This window comes from Cyphomyrmex costatus, unplaced genomic scaffold, assembly GCF_001594065.2.
Source record: "Cyphomyrmex costatus isolate MS0001 unplaced genomic scaffold, Ccosl1.0 scaffold142, whole genome shotgun sequence".
Taxonomy (NCBI): domain Eukaryota; kingdom Metazoa; phylum Arthropoda; class Insecta; order Hymenoptera; family Formicidae; genus Cyphomyrmex; species Cyphomyrmex costatus.
Window position 1 is genome coordinate 841668 of NW_017275413.1, and position 25494 is coordinate 867161.

General features: G+C 33.9%; 1 protein-coding gene across 1 annotated transcript in view; it reads right to left on the reverse strand.

Moving 5' to 3' along the window:
- The window catches only part of Dscam2 (Down syndrome cell adhesion molecule 2), a 105794-nt gene that overhangs the window by 26681 nt on the left and 53619 nt on the right, over positions 1–25494 (reverse strand). The window contains exons 2-5 of the mRNA XM_018551638.1: positions 16735–17085; positions 13234–13398; positions 8834–8980; positions 8615–8732 (exon numbers count right to left, since the gene is read on the reverse strand). Of these exons, the coding sequence (XP_018407140.1) occupies positions 8615–8732; positions 8834–8980; positions 13234–13398; positions 16735–17085 (781 nt within the window). The remainder of the gene's footprint in view (positions 1–8614; positions 8733–8833; positions 8981–13233; positions 13399–16734; positions 17086–25494) is intronic.

A 25494-nucleotide genomic window follows, 5' to 3' on the forward strand; every position in this document is an offset into this window, starting at 1 on the left:
AGATTCTCTACGACGATGGACATTATTTAAAACGACAGTGATTCTATAACGGTATAATAATACACGATATATTTCCTGCTTCTACGTTTCGTTTAAGATATTTCTTATAAAACCAGCAGATAATGGTTCTTACTATTGCGAATGTATAAATGTCGCGAATAAAGAGCTTTTGTTATAATGTTTTCATAAGTGTATAAAAGTGAATGTTATATTATGCATCTTTTTGATACACTCAATTTCTTTTAACCCTTCATTACTCATTCGCGTGGAAGATGTCCAAGTAATCTCAGCTTTATAAATTCGCTAAATATGTACAAATACAATTTACGCACATTATTAATGCATTATTAGGTGTTACAATTAAATTTATCTTTATCTAAAGAATAGAAATTGAAAGAATAACAATTGAAAACTTTCAAAACGTGTTTTGTCCAAATGTGTTTATTTTTTGAGTTAGAGATACGGTGGCATATAGTTTTCAATGTTAAAAGATTCATATTAAAGTGGGTATCCACCAACTCCGCAAAACGTTTGCAAACGTTTGCAAGCATTTTCAAACTGAATAAATTCGACGAAGCCTTTAAACACACATACAATTAAAAGAGAAAACACTACATACAAAATATTCACAAACATTTGCAAATGTTTGTAAGAAAATGCTTGTTTGGTGGATACCCACTTTTATAAGCTACGCCAGAATATTCAAAAAGCATTTTTTCATCGTCAATTTATATACTGAAAAAATTCAGACATTCCAAATGCATTATGTCCTTTAATTAAAGACAAATAATATGCATTGTTTAACATTTTTGACAATTGTCTAGCAATTTTATTTAACATTTCACATTCTATTGATTGACATACTGTTTTCTGTGAAAGTAGTTTTCTGTAATTCGTAGTTTTCTTGTGAATCTTTTTTTCTCGTTTTCTGGAAGTTACTCATATAAATTTTAATATAAAATGCATTTTGAAAATCTGCTTCTCAATTGTAAAACATTAAAAAAGATGGGAATTGAGATTGTCAGAAACACTCGAAGCGAATAATTAAGTTAATTAAGAAACTTCATAATGCAGAGTTAATGCTAATTTAAAGGTCATTATTTTTTCCATATTCTGTATTTTTTAATATGTTACTTGCGTAAAATTAACGTTTTACACGTTTAGTATAAGTGCAAACGTTTCGTCTAAATGTATGCATTATTGGAGGTAATACCTTAACTTCTCTACACGTCTTGGAAAACAGAATTAATCATTCATCATCATAGAGGAAGAACAGTACTTGCTATCGTGATAAATTTAACGAAAGTATATTTATCTCATTTCACAAGAGAAAAGTCAAGCAGAGTACACACAAATTTCGTTTAATTTTAAATACATTTTTTAGTACATATCTCTTACTATATTTATTATATGAGTAAGTGCAATATTCGAATCAGCGAAAAATTTGCATCGAAAGTTTCTCGTACGATCTTTTAAACGTAAATATTTACGGAATGTGCATTCTTAAATATTTGAACAATTAGACAACACATACAGTAGAAAATTTTTTTAAAAATAAGTAGAAAAATTATTATTTTATAATTATAACATTAATGCTTACGATCATACACAAATAATAATATATTAGTTCGCAAGTTAATTAAAAATTCCATAACTTTCAATGTAAATTTTTTACGAATACTTGAATATTGCATTGTCACTTGCTCATGAATTAGTGGAGTATAAGTACTAAAACATATTTGAAATTAGACAAAATTCGTATACACATTATTTGGTGCTTCTCTTGTATACATAGATCCCTTAGGCGATTTATGTTATATAATTCGCATCAGATTTCAGAATACTGTATATAATTCCGTATTGCATATCAATATTCGTAATCTTTCTCCACGTATTTTGCATATACGTGTTGTAATAATCTCAATTTTTTAAATATTTATTGTATTAAATCCGTTTTAGAGATGATATAATGAGCGTCAAGTTTCAAAATTCTGTTTATAATTTAATACACCGCATATTTCGATATTACGCATGTATTTTAATATATATTTTGCATATACGTGTTAATGCATTATAAATATGGTATTATATATGTATTCTAATATATATATTTTATTATAATATGTATACGTGCTATATTCAAATCTTTAAATGTTTTTCGTATTAAATCAATTTTAGATGATCCACAATTCGCGTCAGATTTCAGAATTCTGTATATACTTATATACATTCCGTATTTTGATATTATGTAGATATTATGTATTTTTATCTCGATTTTTATATTTTATGTGTGTTGCATTCTCGATTCTGTAAACGGTTCTCGTATTAAATCCACTTTAGACGATTTATAATTCGCATCACATTTCAGGATAGAGTCCTATTTATCATTTTACGTGCCACACATGTAACGCGATAAACATTTGAGGAATCAGAATACACATATACATATATATAAACATGTATAAAAATATAAATACACGTATATTAAAATACGCTGCATATGGAATTACAAATGGAATTCTATTCCGAAATATATTCAACGTGAATCATAATATATATCGTTAAAAGTGGATTTGAATTTTAGTATAAATTAAAATCGTTTTACAAATGTATGAGGGTGTATCACGTATTTTACATGTCCTAATTATTATTAAGATTATTATTGTATTAATATAATAAGGTATATAATGGTTACTCGATCGTTATATGACATATCCAATATTATAACCGAATAAAGATTAAAAATTCTTCTAAAATATTATGTTCAATAAAAAAATTGTACATAAATTCACAAATCATACATATTTATAATTCGGAATTTTGATAGAAACTATAAATTCTCTCTCTCTCTTTTTACGAATGAATGTGCATTTATGTGTATGTACATACATCATGTGTTATATACCTAAATTTTATTTATTATTAAGATGTATGTACAATAAGCGAATTAAACTAAAAATCCTGTAAATACACAAAATTATAATTACATTAACGTATATTATGTTTAATGAATATTTAACATTAGTGAGTATTTCTATTCTGAATTTTGATGCAAATTTTATATTGTATTACAAATGCGTTCGCACACATGTGTCATGTATTTTATACGTTCGATATTTATATATTATTAAGGTTATGACATATACGATATATACACTATTAATACTAAGCGAATTTAATGTTAAAGATTCGATCGTTATATTCATTAAAAAATATGATATTCATCTTGTCTATTTAAAATTTATTTTAAATTAATAATTTAAATTTTATAAAAAATAACTTTTTATAAATGCATTGCGCGTCGCGCTGTCTGTGTTTGTCTCGTCTCACGCTCCGCTTTCAAGAATCACTTCTAACAATAAGAACTTTAAATCGATTCCCAGAATGGATCACCCTTCCTTTTTCTCTTTCTCTCTTTCATTGTTTATAGTAGTATTTGCCAATAAGTCTGTCAGCCTTCAAAATCACGTCTCCGCGCGAGGATTCCTTAAGTCAGTTACATACACATTAGGTAATTTATGAAATACCTATGTAATATTTGTGCAAGTCTACTGGATCGTATGTACTGCATTTGCGATAACTACAGTTTTGTTATCTAGAACGCGTTCAGGAATTACGCCCAGATGACTTTGGTGTGCACTTTTGCTACAATATACGTAACGTAAACTGTAATATAGAGCGGAGTAATTCCTAACGCATCCCTACGTCTCGATAGACTTGCACAAACATGCTTATGGAAATATGTATGTGCAGCTGATCCTAACAGAAATAGTACTGGTTAATTTATTACGGAAATTAATTAATTATTGTACTTATTTATAGTATTTAAATCACTCCAACAGTACTTAATGCTTAACCCTTAGTATATACAATGTGTCATTCACACATTTCTTTCTTTATTTTAATACTAGAAGTAGTTGATTAAATAATGGTCTCTCTATTCTCCTTTTTTTTATATAAATACAAAATATCAGGTTAGTATTTTAGCTTTAAATCTCATTGATACAGCACATCCGTTTTTAAAAATTGTAAAACAATCTGGTATGTAATTGTAATTAAAAAAATGTTTGTAAAACATTAAATTGAATTATATAAAAATAGTAAAAAAAAAAGATAAACTGTATTTTAAAAATTGTATAAATTGTATAGATTTTTTTTTGTTAAAATGTAATGTTAGAATCAATTGACTTTACCGTAATACAATGGTTATTTATTGATATAATTTTTGTAATCAAGAAAAAATAATATTATGTGTAAATATAAATGTATTTCAAGCATGATGAATGTATGATGGAAATATAAAAGATAAAAATAATATTTTTTGTTTCATATTTACATCACATATTTGCGTCACATATTTACATCACATATTACAGTATAATATATAAATTCAACATAAATTTACTCATACTGAATACAAAATGAATGTCATAAATATGTCCCTATTTTTCAACAAATAAATGTATACTTGTTCTTATATAAATTTTGCTAATTTTATTCGTATTTTTATTTTATTTTCAAATTTTATAAATATGACTGTGATTTAGTCATTTATAAAAGACACATCATTTATGCATTATATCATTCAATACAACATAAGTTTTGCAGTAAAATTTATGTACATTTGTCTATTTAACAATAATTTTTTTAACAATAATAATTATAATAAATCCTTCTTTTAATCTGTAGGCCTATTCTGTAACTTTTAACGACAGTTCGGTATCGTTGTACTGTCATTGCCAAGCTTTTTCACCATGTGAAATACCTGCGCAACGACATCCCTATCTAGTAAAATTGTCGTTAAAGAGTTACAGAATAGGCCTACTGGAGTGAGGTTTAAGAAAGCCCGATCTACAAGACGCAGAACGCGAGTCGTAAGCGGCTTGTTGCGTCAACCAATCTCGAAACGTAATTTTTTAAATTGACGCATCGAATTGGCTGACGCAACAAGCTTGCGTCTCGCGTTCTGCATTGTGTCGATTAGGCTTAATCGAAAAGTGAGTGAAGTGAACAGCGAACGAGCGAGTGGCGGAAGTGACGAATGAAGTGGAATGAAGTGCCGCGAATACTTTGGCAAGGACAGGCAAGGATAAACTCGCTGCGCGAAACGGGAGTAGGTACTGCCGAGTGTATATTGTACACAATTTCAATTCACCGCGCGTGTATCGGGATGACTGCGTAATTAGCCTTCCGAGAATCGGGACGCGATACACGCGCAGGAAGCGACCGACGAAGCATCCGACGATCCGGTCTGTCGCGCTAATTAGCGATCGTAATTAGTCATAACTTTCCGATCGATTCGCGTTCGCGTGCGTGAATATGCGAGAGAGACAACGTTCTTTGATGGAGTGATGAAGTTGGAGTATCGACATCAAGGAACATTTGAGAGCGAGTTGGAAAATGGCTGAACGATCGACAATCAGTGAGTACGCTTTTCTTTTATTATTCGTTTTTAGAGATTTTAAGAAATAAATTAAAATGTTTAGTTGCGCACAAGAAGAAAAAATCAATTAAAATATTACGATAAGTAATTATCTAAAAGACATTCCTCATTTTCAATGTCAATGAAATTGTGCTGCTTCGACGCGTTTTTGCATAAAACGGAAGAATCTGATGGTAAAAGATGGTGATTTTTATGGAAATACAAAGTTGTCTTTATTGCTATATTTAAATGATATTGCTTCTGAAACATAGCAGTAACTTCTAAAGCTCTCTTTCTCATGGAGAGAGAGAGAGAGAGAGAGAGAGAGAGAGAGAGGGAGGGAGGGAAAAAAAAAGGGAGGGAGGGAAGGAGGGAGGGAGAGAGGGGAGGGAGGGAGGGAGAGGGAGAGGGAGAGTTAAATTCTGTTTATTATATAAAATTTTAGGAAATGGATTGCTAGCTTTACAAAGATGAAGTAATTGTCTCTGAAAACTGATTTGAAAAGCGTTTTGTTATGAATACAATGTGCAAATTGCGCGATTCAATTTTTAATTTGTTTGCGATGGTTCAACTGTATATATCTTATACCTGCATTCAATCGATATCACGGCCGATTGCAAAGTTATAATGGTGGCATTTTGACGAATGTGTGGTCGCGGTATTTTGCAGAGTTCGATAAAATACACAATTCGTCTGGCGGTGATAATTCTCGCAACCCTCAGTGATCACTAGTATATATTTAATACAACTATGTTTATAGAACATTTATTTAAAAATATTTCAATTGAAAGATGATTGATTTGCAAATGAATAACGTATAATTTTAGTATTATTAACATACTTTTTACGATAAGACGTTATATAAATAAATCAAATTAAAATATGAGACATACAAAATTATGATCAAAGTTAGTTGTTTCTAGTATTACATTATTATGTATTTATTACAATTAAATTTATTTTAAACGTGACTGCGCGAGTCGATAACTTTCGCATTTTCAACACAATCAATATGAAACACTATAATAGGGTAGAGTAGGACCGTCAGAGTTTAAAAGATTCACAATAGCAAATAATATCTCTTTGCAGTGACGTGCTTATAATTAATCAATAACATTATGTACTCATGATTGCTTCTCTCCCTGAAATAATTAATACGTGCTGTTTAGTAACATAAACATTATCACGAGAAATGAACGCCTCACTCTACCATACTCTCTCCACCCGCTCTGATATGTCCTGAGTTAAATTAAATGAGAGAAATACATATCTGTAAAAAATTTATTACAAATCATATTATCTCAACCACGAGTCGCACCTGGAACTCCCGACTATCAGGAGTGGGTTTTAGTTATCTCGACATTGAATTATTTTATATTACAAAGAATAATAAAATTTATTTACGGTATTCAATAAAGTTCACAATCAGTGTCGGTTACCAGTGACTATTATAGCAATGAATATGTTATAAAACTCACATCAGATTACACATTGAAGATTGAGAAATTTGAATTGGAGATTAGAATTTAACCAATCAAGATGATACAAATGCGTATCTCCAGGCTATACATTGGACACTCAAGATTACAAATTGAAGATTAGAATTTGATCAATCAGATAATTTCAATTTTAATCTGTTTCGTCTTAATTGGTTTAATTTTAATCTCCATACAATTTGCAATTCTTAATCTTTAATGCGGTGGTCTAAAATAGACTTTATATAATTAATTCATTATTATGGTAATCACCAGTAATCGATAATAAGCTTTCCGTTTATGCTAGGATTACACCGTCCTCGGGGACCAATAAAATTTTTAGAACACAATTTCGACAGCATTAAAAATGGATTTTGTCTTTATATTGCTTTTAATGTGTGCAATTTCACAGATATCGAAGTTTTTTAAAAATAATTTTAATATAAACAAAAAAATGAGGAAGAGAAAATTAATTTTTCAACATACATCTCTCCGATGATCAGTTATAATAGAAAGGATTGCTTCAATTTCTATCTAGCTGGCACCAATTAAATTATAACATAGCGTCTCTGTTATAATTTCGCATTTAACAACGTAACTGTTATGTAGCCTGACTGCGTTCCGTTATTCATTGCAAGTATTGAAAATCTATAATATACGTAACACACGTTAACTACAGATTTTTATAATTAATACACGCAGCAAATAACAGAACCCCAAGGAAACACAAAAATCAAAATAACTCTATTTTAATTCTTAACATCAATAAACAGTCAAATTATGTGTGTAACCAAAAATTATTTTAATTTTCATAATGTCAAAATAAAGGTCATTTTGACTTGTTCCTGATTTGCATTGATTCTTGGTGTTGTATTACATTTACATTGTCAAGTGTAAAATTATAATGTAGATTTCATGTTATTTTTCGTTGGTGTCAAATGGGTATCGCGTACAGTGAAAATTTTCAAGAGTACCTACATTTAGTTTTACGTGCGTGCGATATCGCTGCAGGGACGAAATATCGTGACGTGATCTCGAATCGCGAGGGGGACCAAAGCCGCCGCGATGAGTTTGGTCGACGGTGTATGTACAGACGATCAGCTGATCGTATGGCACATGCTCGCGACGTTACTGACCTAGCCCTACGCGCGCGCGAGTTCCCGCTTACGGCGCTTACACGCGTAGTACTATGTTGAAACGGTGAATGAGCGAACGGGTGTGTTTTTCCGAGGCGTTGCGACTCAACGAGAAATGCCGACAGGCGAGAATGTATCTCTTTTTGTGATTCTCTTGCACATCTGAGCAATGAGCGATCTTATCGTGCGTATACGTGAATTTTTTTATACAATACAGAGAAATATAAAGAGCGTTAATTTTTTGCCGTACGTTCAACTTGAAAGAGAAACTGCCGGAAAGTCGGATATATATAAAGAACTTCTCTTAACATCTTCTCGATATCTTCTTTTCGTTGAAAAGGTTCTTGATTTTTACACACGTTGGGGAATGGAAGGGAAAAAGAGATAAAATAAAGAACTTTTTCTTAACACACACATCTTCTCGATATCTTCTTTCACTGAAAAAATTGTTGCAATGTTTTTTATAAAGGAAATAAAAATTTAAACGATAAGAAATTGAGAATGACGATCAAAGCGGTAACACACAGTGCTTTCGCTTTTGAGTGATCGCGGAGTGTTAGAGGGCTTTCGCAAACACTTACCGATATTCGGGCGAAGGGCAAGCTTGCGCCACGCAGACTAACGACGTCGATTCGTCCTGGGCGACGTGCACAACGCCGGAGTTTTCGAGTATCACGGGAGGCATTACGCCTCTGTGATCTGTGAAGCAGAATGCAGAAAACTTGGCGCGTCACAAACAGCGTTTCCGGTGATGTGCACGATAGTTTCCTTGGAAACTTATCGGCATTACCTAGACTCACCTGCTATCCTAATGTTGGCCATAGAACTAACGACCACTTGTCTCGTGAGACGATGCATTGTGCGGCATCTGTAACCGTTCAGCTGGTCGCTGAACTCGAGGCTGTGCACCAGAAGCTCTCCCGTGGGAAGCAGGTGGAACTTGCCATCTACAAAACGTAGCGATCGAAAGCGTCATGAAATGTCAAACTTATCGAAAGACGTCGTACGGTATATATACAAGATGTCCCAGAAAACCTGATATACCAAAGTATCTTTGCCATCGACCTTTTTATAGGCTTATACATTCAATCTTGAAATTTTGACAAGATGACGCATTCTCCTAGCCGGTAAAAATAGATTTCGTAAAAATTTTATCTGAGTACGAAAAAGAATTTTCGTTAGATTTGGAACAACTTGTACAAATCGCTAATTTGATACAACAGAACGATTAATTAAAAAAAATAAAGTTTTTCAAAAAGTAAAATTTAATTCTGTGAAATATTAAAATTTTGTGATATTAATTTTAAAAATGCAACTTTGGTGTAATAACTGTGATTGTAGAGAAGAATATAAAAGTATCTTTTTTGAAAGTACCGCAAAATGAGGTCATTCTGTAGTAGCAAGATTAATTAGCGATGCATTGATTAAACATTAGTATGCATTAGGGATATTGGAGGAATATTACACTAATGATGAATTATACTATACCGTAATACTAGGGTTGGCTTAGTCAGGATAAGTTCGATGCAAATTTTAAAAAATATCTAGATATTAGATACGCATGTCTAAATAGCACGTCTTTAAAGATGTTTTAACTCCGATTCTGACATCTCTCTCTTTAATTCCGATTTTGACATGCTGTCTAGACATTACTAAAATTTAGAACAAAAGGTCCCATTTTTAAATATTCTTTTTTTTCATCGTTCCGTTTCTTCCTTTGCAAATAATTAAAAAAGACAATTTATTTGGTTATTGCAGCAAATGAGCCATATGATAATTTGATCATGGATGAGTATTGTTCTTTTTCTGCTCTTTCATCTTGCATTATGTATTAAGGTAGGTATTTGCTTTACGCAATCGACCGCAAAATTCGTAAGCCCGAAACAACACTTCGATAGAGTTCCGCTTGCCGTGCATGAATAATACACGACTTCCTAATCCCGTCGTATTATTCATATTGAATGCGCCGCGGCAATAATTGGGATCAACGTTTCCCGATAAACCGTGTCTGTTATCTTTAACGACTACGATAACGCCACGCCCTGCCGGATTATTTTCGGGCACGGCCACACTCGGCTGCACGATAATTACGCTAATTCCGCGGACTCCACCCTTGTCCGATCTACGTGACACAGGGTCGCCGTTTCTCCATGCTTTTCTCTCTTGCCCGAACTAAGCTTGGGGTTTCCTTAGATAAGCCCGACCACAACGTTTAACGACCACAATTATCCTAAACAGTTGCGAAGCCTGTCCTAGAAACTTGAGTCTTTTCGGGATCTACGAATCGCGTTCTACCTGTACGATCACTATCTCGTACGCTATTTATATACGTCGCGCACGAATGCAGAGTACCGAGTAATATATTCGATAAAAGATACAAATTATTTCAGCTTTTTATATAAGAAGTAGCTGGATTTAAATTTACACACTCCCTAAATTTCTTGGAGTTAAATCTCACTTCCCCCAAAAAATAGAAATACTAAAAATATTGCTACTATTTAAAAAAAAATGAAAATATTTTTACTTTTGAATAAGAATGACAGATTTTCATTCTATTTTTTTGTAATAAGATTTCATAAGAAAAGAGGGTAAATTGAATTGAATTACAAGATTTTTGATTTATTATTATATAGAAATTTCTCATTACTGATTAATAGCTTAATGATATCTTGATTAATAGCGTAATGATAGATCTGGTATTTGATGACATTAGAGAGGATCTTCCATGATGACAAATGCTAATATAGAATAGAGATGTATATCTAATAATCGAAAACGGAAAATCTTGGCCGGAAGAAAATAACTAACAAAATCTCTTTTGCAATGAATTTTCGTGATTGTAGGAATTTTTGAATTTAATTAGTTTAATAAAAATTGGATCGATAGGAAAAATTCGATTTCAATTTATCACAGACTTTATTATTATACACGAAATATTTCTCGTTAGAATTAGCACGACAAAAATGTACAAGGTTTTATACAGACTCTCTCGTAATAGTGACAGTATTTTTGCATTTATATACGAAAATGTTTTGCACATGGTGTATCTGCACTTTTATGACCGTGTATAATGACTGTGCATACACTTACGCGGCTGAGTGAGCTCGTTCGTGAGACATTATAGCAGCTAAGAGCGGCAGCTGCGATAAGGCAGCCTTCTGAATAGATTGTCCGCTAAGTCAGGTGGACCGAATGGTCTATGTAGTTTAGATATTACATTCGACGGACCGGAGTCTATATAGCTGGGTGTGCGCGATTCCATTCACGATAGATGTGACACGCACATGTATTATATATATGGAGCATACATGAGCTGGGCGCCATGTAGCGAATTACGTTCTACCTGATACCGACACAATCGCGATCGCAGATGCGGAATGGAAAAAACATCTTTCCATGCAATATGAGATTATTATATTGCGCGAAAAGGACGATTTTTGCAAAAATACCTAAAAATTTAGCTTTCGATTTGAAAATAATTTTGTTGGACCACTAAAATAACTTTACATATACAGTTCATGTACAGTACACACTGGTTACTAGAATGTCAAAAGTAATTTTGTCAAAAGCTTTTTGCAGTATTATATTCATTACTTCAGCATCTTCCGTATAATTATTTTAATGGTCCACATCAAAATTATTTTTAAATTAAAATTTTTTTTTTCAGATCTATTTTAGCAAAACCGTTCTTTTTATGCATGAAAAGTGTAATAGTTTAACGATAAATTTAACTGAAATATCTAAAAATTTAATTAAATACAAATCTGAAAATGATTTTGTTAAACTACCAGAATAATTTTCTGTGTAAGTATATTGATAATTCAATATAATTATTTTTAGATTTATAGGCAAAATCGTTCTTTCCATATAAATGAATATTATAATGTTGAAAATGTTGAAATGCACTTTTTATCGATCTTGATTAAAGTATCTGCGGTATATAATGCTTTTGTAAACGGAGGAGAATTTATACATACATCTACGCATGATATAGGAATAGAATAACAATACGGCTTTTGTTCTAACTAGTATTCTTAGCGACTGCTAATTACGACCGCGTAATCAAATCGCGCGCACGCGTTTAATTATATAGTATAACTCTTCTATCTTGCACCCTTGTACGCAATTTTCTGGGTCGGACTCGCGTTTACAGCAAATCTGATTAATCTCTGTAAGCTACTAATGAACCCGACAATCCCGACTCACACATCCCGCGCCGCGAGCTACGGAAGGAGACGCCGCATTATTGTGGATATTAAATTTCAACACGGGCGTCCGCGGCGGATATTAAATTTTAGTTCTTGTAGGCGACGCGGCCATAGTCGAGTTCCCATATAGCGCGACTACGCTGAAATCGCCTCGTATTGTCACTATATCCATATTATTCTCTTTTTTTTCCTTCTATTGCCATCGCACTACTACATCTGTGAAAATCCGCCCGGGATGTTTCCCCGAGTTCGTATCAGTCTTTGCAGCCGCGAGAGCCCGGATTAACGAAATTATTTGAAAACCCAGTTGTGTGAGTGAGTTTCTGTATAATAGTAAACTTCAAATCGGGAAATATTTAAATACATATTTGTGAAAATAAAAATCATTAACTACCTAGGTATATAAAAATGTGTAATTAAAAATGATAATGAAAACGGAATAATATGATTAAATGTTTATTTAAACACATTAATCAACATAATAACGAGATTTCATATTGATCACCATAATATAACGAGATGTACAGAGAAAGAAAATTTCAATATAACGATAAAGTGATATGGAAAATTAGCAATAAATTGCTCTTGCATATTTAAATACGCAGAGCTTTTGGAATTTAATTATGTTAAAAGTTACCACAATCTTCTCATGAAAAATTTTCGGCCAAGTAGAATCACGCGTCTTGCGCACACGGAATATAAAATAATTGCCAACACGTGTTCCTCGTTGTTTTACCTTTCTGGCGCGACTTAATCCTTATACGTATACATATATTTCGTTGCGGAAATTTATTTTCCCGCGAGCTCCTTTTTCGCATGAAATGATTTACTTTATTGAGCAAAATCCTTTATACGCGGACATAAAAAGTTATGTATCTTGAATTTTTCAATTGAACTTTTAGTTAGCCTCTAACGTTGAATTTTTGCATTTCTAAACGACAAAGGAATGTATAGTACATACTCGTATGTAGATTTTCGTTATAAACATTTACCTCCTTGTAGCGAGGGATATATGTAGGACGAAGGTTCGTGCAGCCAGGATACGACGCGCACCAAATCTTTGACGTAGCTGGGTATGATGCAGCGTAATATTGCGGTGCATCCCCTCGATGCGCCCCCCGTCACCTCCACCTCGACTTTGTATGCCTGAGCCACCACTGCAAACAGCAATAAAATCTCACATAAAGCCATGTGCTCCAGCAATCTAGTACAAATTGCAAAACAATAGCTTACATAGTAATTTCTACTCCTACGTGTAATTTTCTTTTACAAAAAAAGAAACGGAAAATTGGTACCATATAAAAAAATACTTTTCTTTATTCTTTTCTCGTATAGTCTGTAATTGTCACGATAATTAAGCTAATTACACACTAGTCTCTTGGTTCGCAATTTGCATTTGACTTTTTAAGGCTCGTTATTTCGTTTTGAAAAAGAAAGGAGTAAGTAGGCGCTGTAAAAAGTTACACATTTTATGTCGGGCTAACAGCGTAACGAGACAGAGCGAACACCGATTCTGTGTCTACGTCTGTGTCTCTAATTGCCACCGTAATGAAAAAGCAATCGCAGTTATACACCGACAGTCTCGTTTTCAATTACATCGTCGTCGTCGTCTTGCTACACCGTGAAAACGCGTTGCCTTGTATACGGGTGTGTACGACACTATGTATATACACACAGGGTGTCGCACACGTCGTTATGTCGTAACCGTCGGGTGAATCTCGACGTCGAGGATGCGTCGAGGCATGAGGCGACGCGAGCGTATAACGAACGTCTCGTTTCTTCCCTCCCCACCCTTCCTTTCTCTTACTTTTCTCTTTCCTTTTTGTGCTCGGCGTCGCTCTCTCGCGCACGAGAGGCATCGTGCCCTCTCTCTTCCGGAGATTTTATTTACGTGAAAATTCCAAGGGCGACGGCCAGCTCCGCCACCGACGGTGTAGTCTGACGGGCCGACGTCGCGACGCCACGACGCAGAGGCTAAAGCCCCGACTACGGCGTTCTGAATTTCTTCTCTGTATATCTCCTTCTCCGTCACCTCGAAGCTCCCAAATCGTGCGAAGACTTTGTCTCGCGTTTTTCTCCCTTTCAAGCCCCCTTGATTCCTGCTGCTTCTGTTTCCACTCGCATGCCGTCGTACCGCTTTATTTCTCGCAACTTGTGTGAGAAATATTGCGTTGAATTATGGTATCATCACTCGAGGAGGATATTATTAGAGAGGACTTTTATGTAAAGTACCGCACGATGTATACGTGGATGTTATTTTGGAGATGGGTATGGAAAATATCCCATATACATGTGATATCTGTATAGACATGGGATAAAGGAATAGTATTGTTATATTCAAAGAATAAGTCAAAGAATAAGCATCTTTTCTCTTCAGCAAAATTTTCAGAAATGCATTGTTTTCAAAATCTCATTTCATATGCCAATACAGTATATCATTTGCTGTTTCTTGATTCTCTTTTGTTTTTCTTTATAAAAATGTTTTTTTTTATGTAAAAATTTTGATAATTTTGTTATAAATAAATCTAATATATTTATGTTCCTGTAATGGAACACTTGATTCTTTATAATCGAACTTTAATTCTTTTTCCTTTGAAATTATCACAAACGTGTTCATTCATAACTTTTGGCGCGAAATCGTTCGTATAAAGCACGCCCGCTTCATCGAGCACGCGCGAAAAAGAAATTTCTTCCGTTAAATCGAAAGAGAGAGAAAGAGAAAGAACTGAAAGTAAAGTTTTAATTAACGGTCACACGTCCAGGGCAGAACTTTATGGCCGCGAGGGGGTTAGTAGTTGGAAATCCTGAAAGCGTCGGGTCGACCTCGCAGCTGCCACGGATTTGCATTCAGATTGCGTTTTTTTTTTAAGAGGTAATTACACTGCGCGACCAGAAAGGAACCTACGCGCATCTCATCTGCATCAGTCGGTGCTCGGCAAGCACTGGTTCGATTCTAACGCCTGTTTCACACTGATTTTCTCTCGCAATAGGCATTTTCTTTCCATACGAGCTTGGATTGCGTATACGTTTAAAAAAATGTCTTGTGCAGTGTACAAACAGTTTTATAGAATATGGTACATAAATTATAGAAAATAATATATTTCTAATTAAAACTAATACATAATAATAATCCAGTCGTAAGATTTTTAATAATCTGTGATGAGACATAATTTTTCAAAGAGTACAGAATATTTAAATGGAAAAAGAGTGTCGAATCAAGCCGCACTCTCGGACATTTTTTTTAAACAAGAGATGCAACATTTAATGTGTATTTAATTATGAGAACAAACTAGAATTATTTCTTTATTTACGTATTTAACATGCTATTATTTTAAGTGTAAACACCAAATATTTCTTAATTAAATAGAGACATGTCCCGTGCAACCAAATTTCTTTACACAAAGCCAACGCGAGGTTTGCGGTTCTCCGAATTGCATTCGGACACAGCGCTATGCGAGCATTCGTTGTGCGATTACATGGCTTGTGTAAAACCGGCCTATCCGCGATTTCGCGTTTTATCGCACGCGAGAGGCAACCCATGCACCCGTCGCAATTACTGTTGACTCGCACCAAATATCCGCGGCATTCGCGTAATCCGCTTAATAGACTTTTCCAATGGTCCAGTGTGCGCGGTGGCCGCGAGCAAAGCTCTAATATGACGGCCGTCCCGATTACGCGCTCGCCATTCCTTAATTAAAGGATACCTCGGTAAATAACGGCTGTAATTGCGCGGGATGTATATAACGCGATAAAACGTTTGCGAGTTTTTTTGATGATAATAGGACTTGCACAACAAATAGGTAAATTAAAAAGAATTCGACAGAACAATTTGCTGCACAGAGTTATCTATTTTGTTTTAACCTTCCCTTTATGACATTTAAACTTTATTCAATGTATTCTGAATTATATCATAATTATATTGTATATATACTTAGATTGTAAACTACACGTTATAAGTTTTCTAACTGTATACATTTTTGCTATTTTACAGTCATCAGAATTTGAAAATGTTTTTTTCTTCTAATCCTATAGTAGCATTTTTTGAGCAATTACTGGATAGTTTATTAACTTATCGAGTAACTGAGAAATGAAAAATTTTCTCTCTAATCAAAATGTAACACTTTGCTTACTAGATATCGTTTAGAAAAAATACACAGAATCCGAACATATTTATTGAACATAAATAAACATTTACTGAACATAAAATAAATATTTATTGGACAGAATAAATGTACATTACGTGATATTTTAACTAATAATAATCTACTAATATACTAGACGATAACTGGGCAAGTGTCTACGCAAATTGCTTCAGCTACTGAATAAAACTGTTCACTTCTATGCAGTATCGTTAACAACTAATGAGAATTCAGTAAGATAGACAGTATAACTGGATGAATATTTAGAGAAACTGCATACATTTCTATCAGAGAATATGTACTTTAATTGCTTTACACGCATAGGCATAAATTTCGTATACGAATCTCGTTTACCTGCTCTGACTTGTACATCGCGACTGAGCACTCTGCCGACGGTGTTGCTCGCCACGCACCTATACGCAGCACTGTGAACGTCCTGCCGATAGGCCGCGGCCGGAAACGGCAGGAGGACCAGAGTGCCATTTCTGAGCACTCTTCGCACGCCCGACACATCGTTCACCGGATGCCCGTCCGCGGTGGACCAGTCGATGTTTGGCGGTGGACTTCCGGAGGCTGTGCAGTCCAACCAGGCGCCGCTGGAATTCGAGAATTCAATCCTCGATGGCGGTTCCAGCACGAAGCTGGGGCCGCGTAGGTGCGCGTCGAAGCCGTGCCCGCCTGCGGACGTTACTACAGCAGCTGCACCTGCACAGAAAATCGCATTCTTCTATGAAAAAATAAGCTCGTCGTGATTGAATAATGATGTACATATAATTGTGTTTCTTTTACACTGAGAAAAAGATACTTAAAATTTATTTGTGAAATACAAAATGTTTATTTTACTGAAATAAGTTCTTATTTAAGTACGATGAAATAAAGTTTTATTCCTAACAAATTGATCGTTTATTTATTTATTTATTTGATAATTAATGAGATATATTTTACAGAAACATATTTTGTTATCACAATCAAATTTTCTTATAACTAATAAATATTAATAAAGATAACGTCACATTTGCTTGCGAATATTCCGATTTTTTTTCGAAGAAAAATCTTTTTTCATTAAGGTACTGGAAAATATTTTATCACTATTTTTCGAGAATGGTTAAATAATGGGTGTGCTGTGGCTTTATTATAGTATTTCTACGAGTGCACTATATACCCATAAAATTTTACTAAAATTGATTATATTGACGAGCTCTCTATCAGTATATATTGAGAGAAAAAAATTTTTAATATTCGCAAGCAAATATTACATGTGACGTTTTTTTTAATATTTATTAGTTATAAAAAAATTTATGATGGTAAAAAATATACATTTCTGTGAAATATATCTCATTAATTGTAAAAAGTTAAAAAAATAAATGGTTTATTTGTTAAAAATAAAATTTTATTTCGCCATATATTTAAATAAAGTTTTATTTCAGTAATAAAATAAACATTACATTTTATACATGAATTTTGAAGTCTTTTATAGACTATTTTTTACGACTTTTATATATATATATATATATTGTATATATACATACACATATAATTGACACAAATTTTTTTAATTGATCGCATCAAAAATTTATTTGAAAAATATAAATATATTTTATTACATAGATATATAAATAAATTTCCTAGTTTTCTCTTCAAAAATATATTAATATATCAGCGAAACGGTACAAATATTTCAATTGAAGTATTTGTCTTTTGACAGTATAATATGTTAAATTAGATCGCTTTTAAATAAATCAAATTGAGTAAAGAGAAGCATCACAGGCAATCAGAGCTAGATCTTACCGCGACGAAAATAGTGAATCATTTAATAACAAATATTTACCTCTTCAACGTTTAATTTTAATTAAATTAAAAATGTAATAAAAATTATCCAACCGTAAAATGTAAATATTCTGTTGTTAATGTAATCCAAAATTCATCGTAGATATGTTATTTATACATATAATTAATTTTTTAGTGCGATGTAAAAAAAGTAAATTTCACGAATATATTTCTCTTCGTATCTTATAAAAATTCTTAATTTATCGAAACTTTTTTAAAAAAACACGGGATATATAGATAGACTTTAAAGTTTTGATCATTTCTTGGATAAAACAATTAATAAGGACAGATTCAATTTAACGTAACACAGATATTACTTTATAACGTGATACGCTTCGAACGGTAACATCAGCAGTCTGAAGAAGCAAGGGGGTATCCGGCCATTGACGGCCCAGTTGTATTAGGTGGAAAATAGTTTGACAAGTTTCAAAGTGGATTAATCGACGTGGTTAGTGCGCCCAGCTTCGTCGCCCGGTCGAACGATGCTGCTGCGGTGATGCAACTAATACGCCAGCCAAGTTATTCTCTTCAGAGTGGTGCACGCTCGAGACACCCACTCCTCGGCGTAAATGCTTTGATCGAGGGCGTGAAAGCACGAGTCAGCAACTACCTACTTGCCGGCTCTTGTATCGTTAGCGCGGTTAATAACTCCCCACCCGCAGGTTGCATCCCTCGTGTCAATGTTACGGCGAAATTTGCGAGCTATAGAAGCCGCGATAAATTTCGGGCCGTTCACCCGCTTAGCCTACGTGGCCTCGTGTTCGCGTTCAAACTTAACTCTCAACGATGTTATATACACTGCAACGTGGTTAACATGAGTGCTGGACTGCCGTAAACATTCCTTTTAAACAATGGTATAGTTTACGCTCTCTTAAACTTATATAGTTTTTCTTCCACTAACTTTTTATTCGTACAATTGATATTACATAATAAATATTGCTTTTTCAATTAATATTTAGAATCCCAAATAAACGCCAAATTATTATAAAGTTCTAATAGTTTTTCCTCTCTGTTATAAATAATGAATATCAATTTTTATTTTATGTGGAAGTTTTTGAGATTTTTTGAAGCTTGTCGAATGTATTATATTTTTATATTATCTGCAAATTTAAATTATTGGAAATATAATGATACATGGGAAGAACAATTTATCTAATTAAAAATTTAGATACCCAGACAGCACAGTAATGTTTAAAAAATGTATTTAAAACGTACATGTTGGACATTTTGGACATATTAAAAACATCCAAATTAGATCCACGGATGTTTTTTAAAGACTTCTTAAAAACGTCCATTTTAGGATGCAATGGACTAAAATTAGACTAAATTAGTATATTAAATAAATTTTAGACCACAATCTAGACAAATTTGCATGCTGGAAGCAAAAGATTCCTAACTTTTATTATTGCGAGTAGCAAGCTATTGCTGCTTGACGCTTGCCGCTTGCTGCGTGGTGTCTGAACTAAGCTTTAATTTGGTGAATATTCTCGGAAATAACAAAAGTAAAACTCCTTATGCTTTTTAAAAAAAATTGTCACTTGGCTAGTCAGCAAAAGCAACATATTGCGACAGACTTAAAAAATTTTTTGCATGAGATAAACATTTGTAAAATGTTCAAATGTAAACATACTTTGTACGTTGAATAACGTACATACATTTTTAAAACATTCGTATTAAATCCATGGACGTTTGAACCAGATTGAAACCAAGTCATGCCCAATGGATGTTCTGTGCTGTTTGGATATAGACCAAAAATAATAATAATATATAAATAAAAAATAAGTTTGTTTTATTAGCCATCGAAATAATTATGTAGAAAATTGAAGCATAAACAATATTGCAAAAAGTTTTTATATTTTAGTAACCAGTTAAGCGTTCTACATGATTATTTTGATAGTTTAACAAAATTATTTTTAGATTGATATTTTCAGATTGGTTATATCTAACTAATTTTTTAGTTCAATTATAACAATCCTATTTTCGGTCAACTGAAATATTTCAAATTATAAAATTTTAGACTACAGTGAAACTATTTTTTCTATGTAGTTATTATACGATTACTTTAGTTAGTTAAAAGGATTTATGTATCTACATGTTTTCTGTAGCCGCACTGTTTTCTGTAAAATCGTTTGGTGTAATCGCGAGAGAAATACTCCTCTAAACGATAAGTTTAGTATTAAATTTTTTTTATCTGCAATAAACCCACATTGCTGGTCTGAAACGTAGCACTTGTGATTTAAACTGGAAAACTGGAAAACGTCAAGAGGAACAGCTAATTGCGCTGATTTACGATGTCCGAGAGATCGCAGACGGCCCGGATAAATGAAACGGTACCTCTTTCTTCCGTCCCGATATTGCGAGGTGTTTCATGCGCGCATTGTTTGTGACGGGGGCACTGGAATCGGGAAAACGCGAAACTCATAACGACATTCGTGCGGGGCACCCGACGTAACTCGTTTATAACTACGTTCGAGAGGGAAATGCACGCTCGTTCCGGTCGAATTTCGTAATGCCGTCGCGCGCGCGTCGCACGCGCGCGGCATACAAAACACGAAGTATGCAAATCCTCGGTGCGCGTGAGTGAGAGAGAGAATTGAATCCTCTATCGTGGTGTCCGGCAATTATGCTCGCCGTCACACCAGCCGGCTTCCGGAATTGTGTCTCTCGCGCGCGCTACTTAATTACTAATTCCACGCGAGTATCACACTGGCGTTCTCGGACTGAATTCCGCACATTGCTTCGTCCGAGCGACATCGTGCCGATTTCCGAAGGCGGCCGCCTTAATTGGCAGAAAATTAATTACATGTTATATGTATACTTCAACGGCGTTAACTAAAAATTCACACGGACGAGTCGTATCGATTGAATTGTCGCGGCAATGACTCGGATTAATTTTATTTTTTTTAATATACACATATATAAAGTATTAAAAAATTAAGCTGAATGCAAACCTGAAAATAATTTTGTTAAGCACAATGAGCAATGCAAAAAATAATGACATTCTACTAATCATTTGGATGATTTATTAATTATATTCAGATCTAGGTATATCTATAAGTTAAATTTTCAGATATTTATTTTCTAAATACCTTGAAAAGGAATCTCACTATACAGAGTAAAAATTGAGTCAGTCTTGAAAAAAAAAATGGTTTATTGTTAGTTTTAAATCTTTAAAAGTAAAATTTTACTTTACAGTGAAATTCACTCTAAAAGTTTTAAAGCAAAACCATTTTTTTTCGTGTATATAAATATATATTTGTACATATTAAAAATATATTGTGCATCCTTGTAGAATAAAATATTTTATTAAAACGCACTTTTATTCGATTTATCCCAGTATTGATTTCTACCTGTCATGATTCCATGGGGATTTTTTGAAATATCTACAATGCAAACCTGAGCCACTGCGTGGTTTATTTGCGCGGGTCGGATTCGCGTCAACATCCCACCCTTTATGACGCACCCTCGAAGAAGTTTACCTATCGACATGGAAAATCGAAGAGCCAAAGAAGGCGGCAGCGCCAAGCCGATGAACGCCGGCAAGATTGAACACACCGATCGGTGTTTAAAGTGACTGGCCGTCATGAAAGTATACGTTTAAAGCGACAGAGATGGACGGACAGAATCGAGCGGTGAATAGGAGGCATAACGGAAGTCGGATACATGACTGGATATTGAGATAGAGAACGAAATAGAGTGAAAGAGAGAGGAACCGAGAGAGACAGAGAAGGAGGGTACACAGGTGTCGGTGGGTAATAGCTCCCTATTACCATAACGCTTGGCTAAGCCAGCTAATCGGTTCCGTTTATGCCGACCGGCAAATTATTATTAATCACATTGCACTCGCGGATTATCGTTTATATGCGTCTATGGCGCGATGGCATTTGCACTTCGCGCTGGCTGTCACGTGGGCTTTCAGTGTCGTGTACCTATATTTATTCGTCCACGCCTCACCTTTTGACGAATTTTAGATTTTATATACATATATGTATATAAGCTGTATATGTGTGTGTATATATATATATATATAATCCTATATGTAATTCAGCATTCTTATCAATTGTGTCTATATATTACATTGACAAAAACGCTGTGTGAATTACATGTAGGATCTTTCAAACTTTCTGAATTTTGTACAATCCCAATATTAATCCTTAAACTATCAATGCTATTTATATACATTTTCTTATATAAATGTTAGCATTTATTCAATACGTGTTATTTCCATATGTTTTCTAGTGACGTTATTTTAACGTTGTTTTAATTACGTTATACGAATATAATTAAATTATATATTATACGGAGATTATTACGATTCAATTATCACAAAAACAACTGATGCGTAATATAGATATATTATTAAATATGTATTTATTTTTATGTGATCACATAATGTATATTTATTTGATCGTGTAATATACAGGGTATCCTCACACTACCGCACTTTCAAAGACGTATTTTTGAAAAAAAAAAGAAAAAAAGAAAAAACATTATATAACTTATAACTTCTTTCTCTTAAAAATTCTTTCGAGGTCAGCTTCCAAAATCCAGCATAGGTAAGATTTCTATCATTTGCCCGGGCCTCGCTCCCTTGCCACGAGGCATTCGAATCGGTAGTTCGAATTCAGTAAAAGGAGCTCGTGCTACGAACCAGGAATCAATAGGCGGAACAAACTGTGTAGATGGGTAGAGGTCTCCGGTAAGATTGAATTTGCAGACTCTGCCTCTCCGAGTCCTCGACGAGGGGCGAATCTCGGAGAAAAGGTGGAGGGTAACATCGGGACTCGATGAGAGTCCAGAGTCTCGCGACGGCATTTCCTCTTCTCAGGAATCTTTACGTTCTTCTCTTCCTGTTCTCTCTCTCTCTCTCTCTCTCTCTCTCTCTCTCTTTCTCTCTGCTCCTCTCGAAAGAGCTCTCGATGTTTACCCCGTCTATCAAGACGGCAATTATTTGATCCGGCTAGTGAAACGCATCCCTCGAATCCTCCCTTCGTTTTGTAGTATTTTTCCTCTTCCGTCCACTAATAATATCAGAATGATTTATCAGGATTTAAAGTTCTGAGAATTTTTTAATTTTTGTCCCTTAATTTCCCTTTATCGTAAACATAATTTTGTGGAAAGTTAATATATTGATGTGATTAAAATGATAGAAGAGAAAGATTGCAAAATCACAATGTTATTTGCAAATATTAACTTACGTAAAATAAAATAAAGTTTCAGAAAATACACTGAAAAAAAGATTGACTCAATATGTCATAGCATTTTTAATTGTTTGCAGCAGCCAATTAAAAATGTTATGCCATATTTTACCATCTAATTTACTGTTTCAACCAATTTTTTCATATTTGTGAAAGATTTTAAAGTGTAAGAGAAATATAGTTGTTAAAAAAGTTTTTAATTATCCAAAACAATTTTTATGTATAAATTTCTTTAAAAACAATATCAATTATTAATAATAAATTTTTATAGAAGATAATTCAAAACTTTTTTGATAATCGAGTAATTAGCAGAATCTTAAATTTTGAACATTACAGTTGCAACCAAATTTCTTATGTCCACGTGTTAGAAATATAAAGCTGCTTTAAAGTGAACAATTTAACAGACTGTTCAATTTCCCATTAGGATACAACGAACAGAAATAACAGAGACTAAAGATAACATTGATACCCGCGGGAAGTCGATAAAATCGGTTTCTCAAGATACGAAGAGAGAAAGAGAAAAGAATGGAGAAGCGCACGATGGACGAACGAATCGTTTTGCGAACCACTTACTCCCGTGCAGGTCACCGTCGAAGACGGCAACAAGTTGAGAAAGTTGTTTAGACGCCTCGGAACGAGACGGAGATCGCTTCTCTGAAAAACTATGGCCGTGCAGGGACACACGGGCAATTTTCCAGTTCGTGCGGAAAGTTTCCGCGGCGGGCAACAAGTTGAGAAAGTTTCGCCGTGGTCGTGGATAGCGTCTCCTGGGAGAACGTTTCCGCGGGCCATTTCAAAAACTGTCGAACGACTAATCTTCATGGCTTCTATAGCGAGAAAGCGCGATGCGAAACTTTGGCCGGGCGACTGAAGTCTGCAACTTTTGCGCGAATTCGTCGCGAAAAGTTTGCCACAGATCGTTTGACTAAGCGGGTTAGATCGAGCGGGTGACATCTGTGAGGTTCATTTCGCAAGACGATTTTTATTTTATGTTATACTATAGAATAGATTCTCTTGTAAAGCCAGTAGTACACGAAAAAAAAAAACATAAGCAGTATAAGCGAAGCGATCAATCACAGTACAGAATATAAGGAATTGTAGTTGTAAGAATCGACCAATCACAGTCAAATACAAGGAGAATGCGATTGGTCGATCCTTATAACTGTAATACAAGTTGTAATTTACAACCACTTACAACTAACGTTTGCGCAATCGTATTTGGCTTTAAAGTCAGGACACGCAGAGACAAATATGACAGCAATATATCACTCTATATTGCAGAATGTATAGGAAACAGAGTTTGCACTTACAACATGTGTGAGTCCAAATCATAAAGTATAACAAACTATTATTCGTGAAAGTATGCGTCATAGCAAAATATCTTATCATACGACGAGACATAGCAATACAAATTTTTATTAATTTGTGTCATTTAAAAAAAGTGCTAATTATTGTATAATTAATTTCGCCATGTTTATCTAGTTCAAAATTGTTCTATCAAGAAATAGAGTTGAGAGTGAGCAGATTCTTACTTGAAGGTCTTTAGCTTATTTAGTGGTATATCACGCGTTCGTATTTCAAAGATTACAGAGTGCATGTGTACTTTTACAGGGAAGAATGCGAGAGATATAGGGTCTAGTTATACGTCTCTACTGTATATATCATTTCTACATTCTACGTGGACATGTTTCCATTTCTCTATGCCATATTTCTTAGATGTCTGGAAAGCACAACTTCTTTGTTTCCTCTCATGAAGTCCATCTACTAACTTCTACCCATCTTTCTTCTTATGTCTATACCGCACATTAATTTTTTTGTGTATTTTCTTATAGATCTTTTACTTTTATCTCTTCCTAGGGGGACGGGCTATTTCATCAACGTAGGATTAACTTTAATCTCAATTTAACTTACTGTTTATTTTATCTCGTAATTTATACCATGTATATATGGTACACATAGACAATATATTGTCTAAAACGTATTCTTATTTTCATACAATTTACAGTAGACTTTTCTCTTTAACTCTTCGATACCTGCGAACGAAACGTAAATTTATAATACGTCACCAACAACGACAGTATCGTTCTCG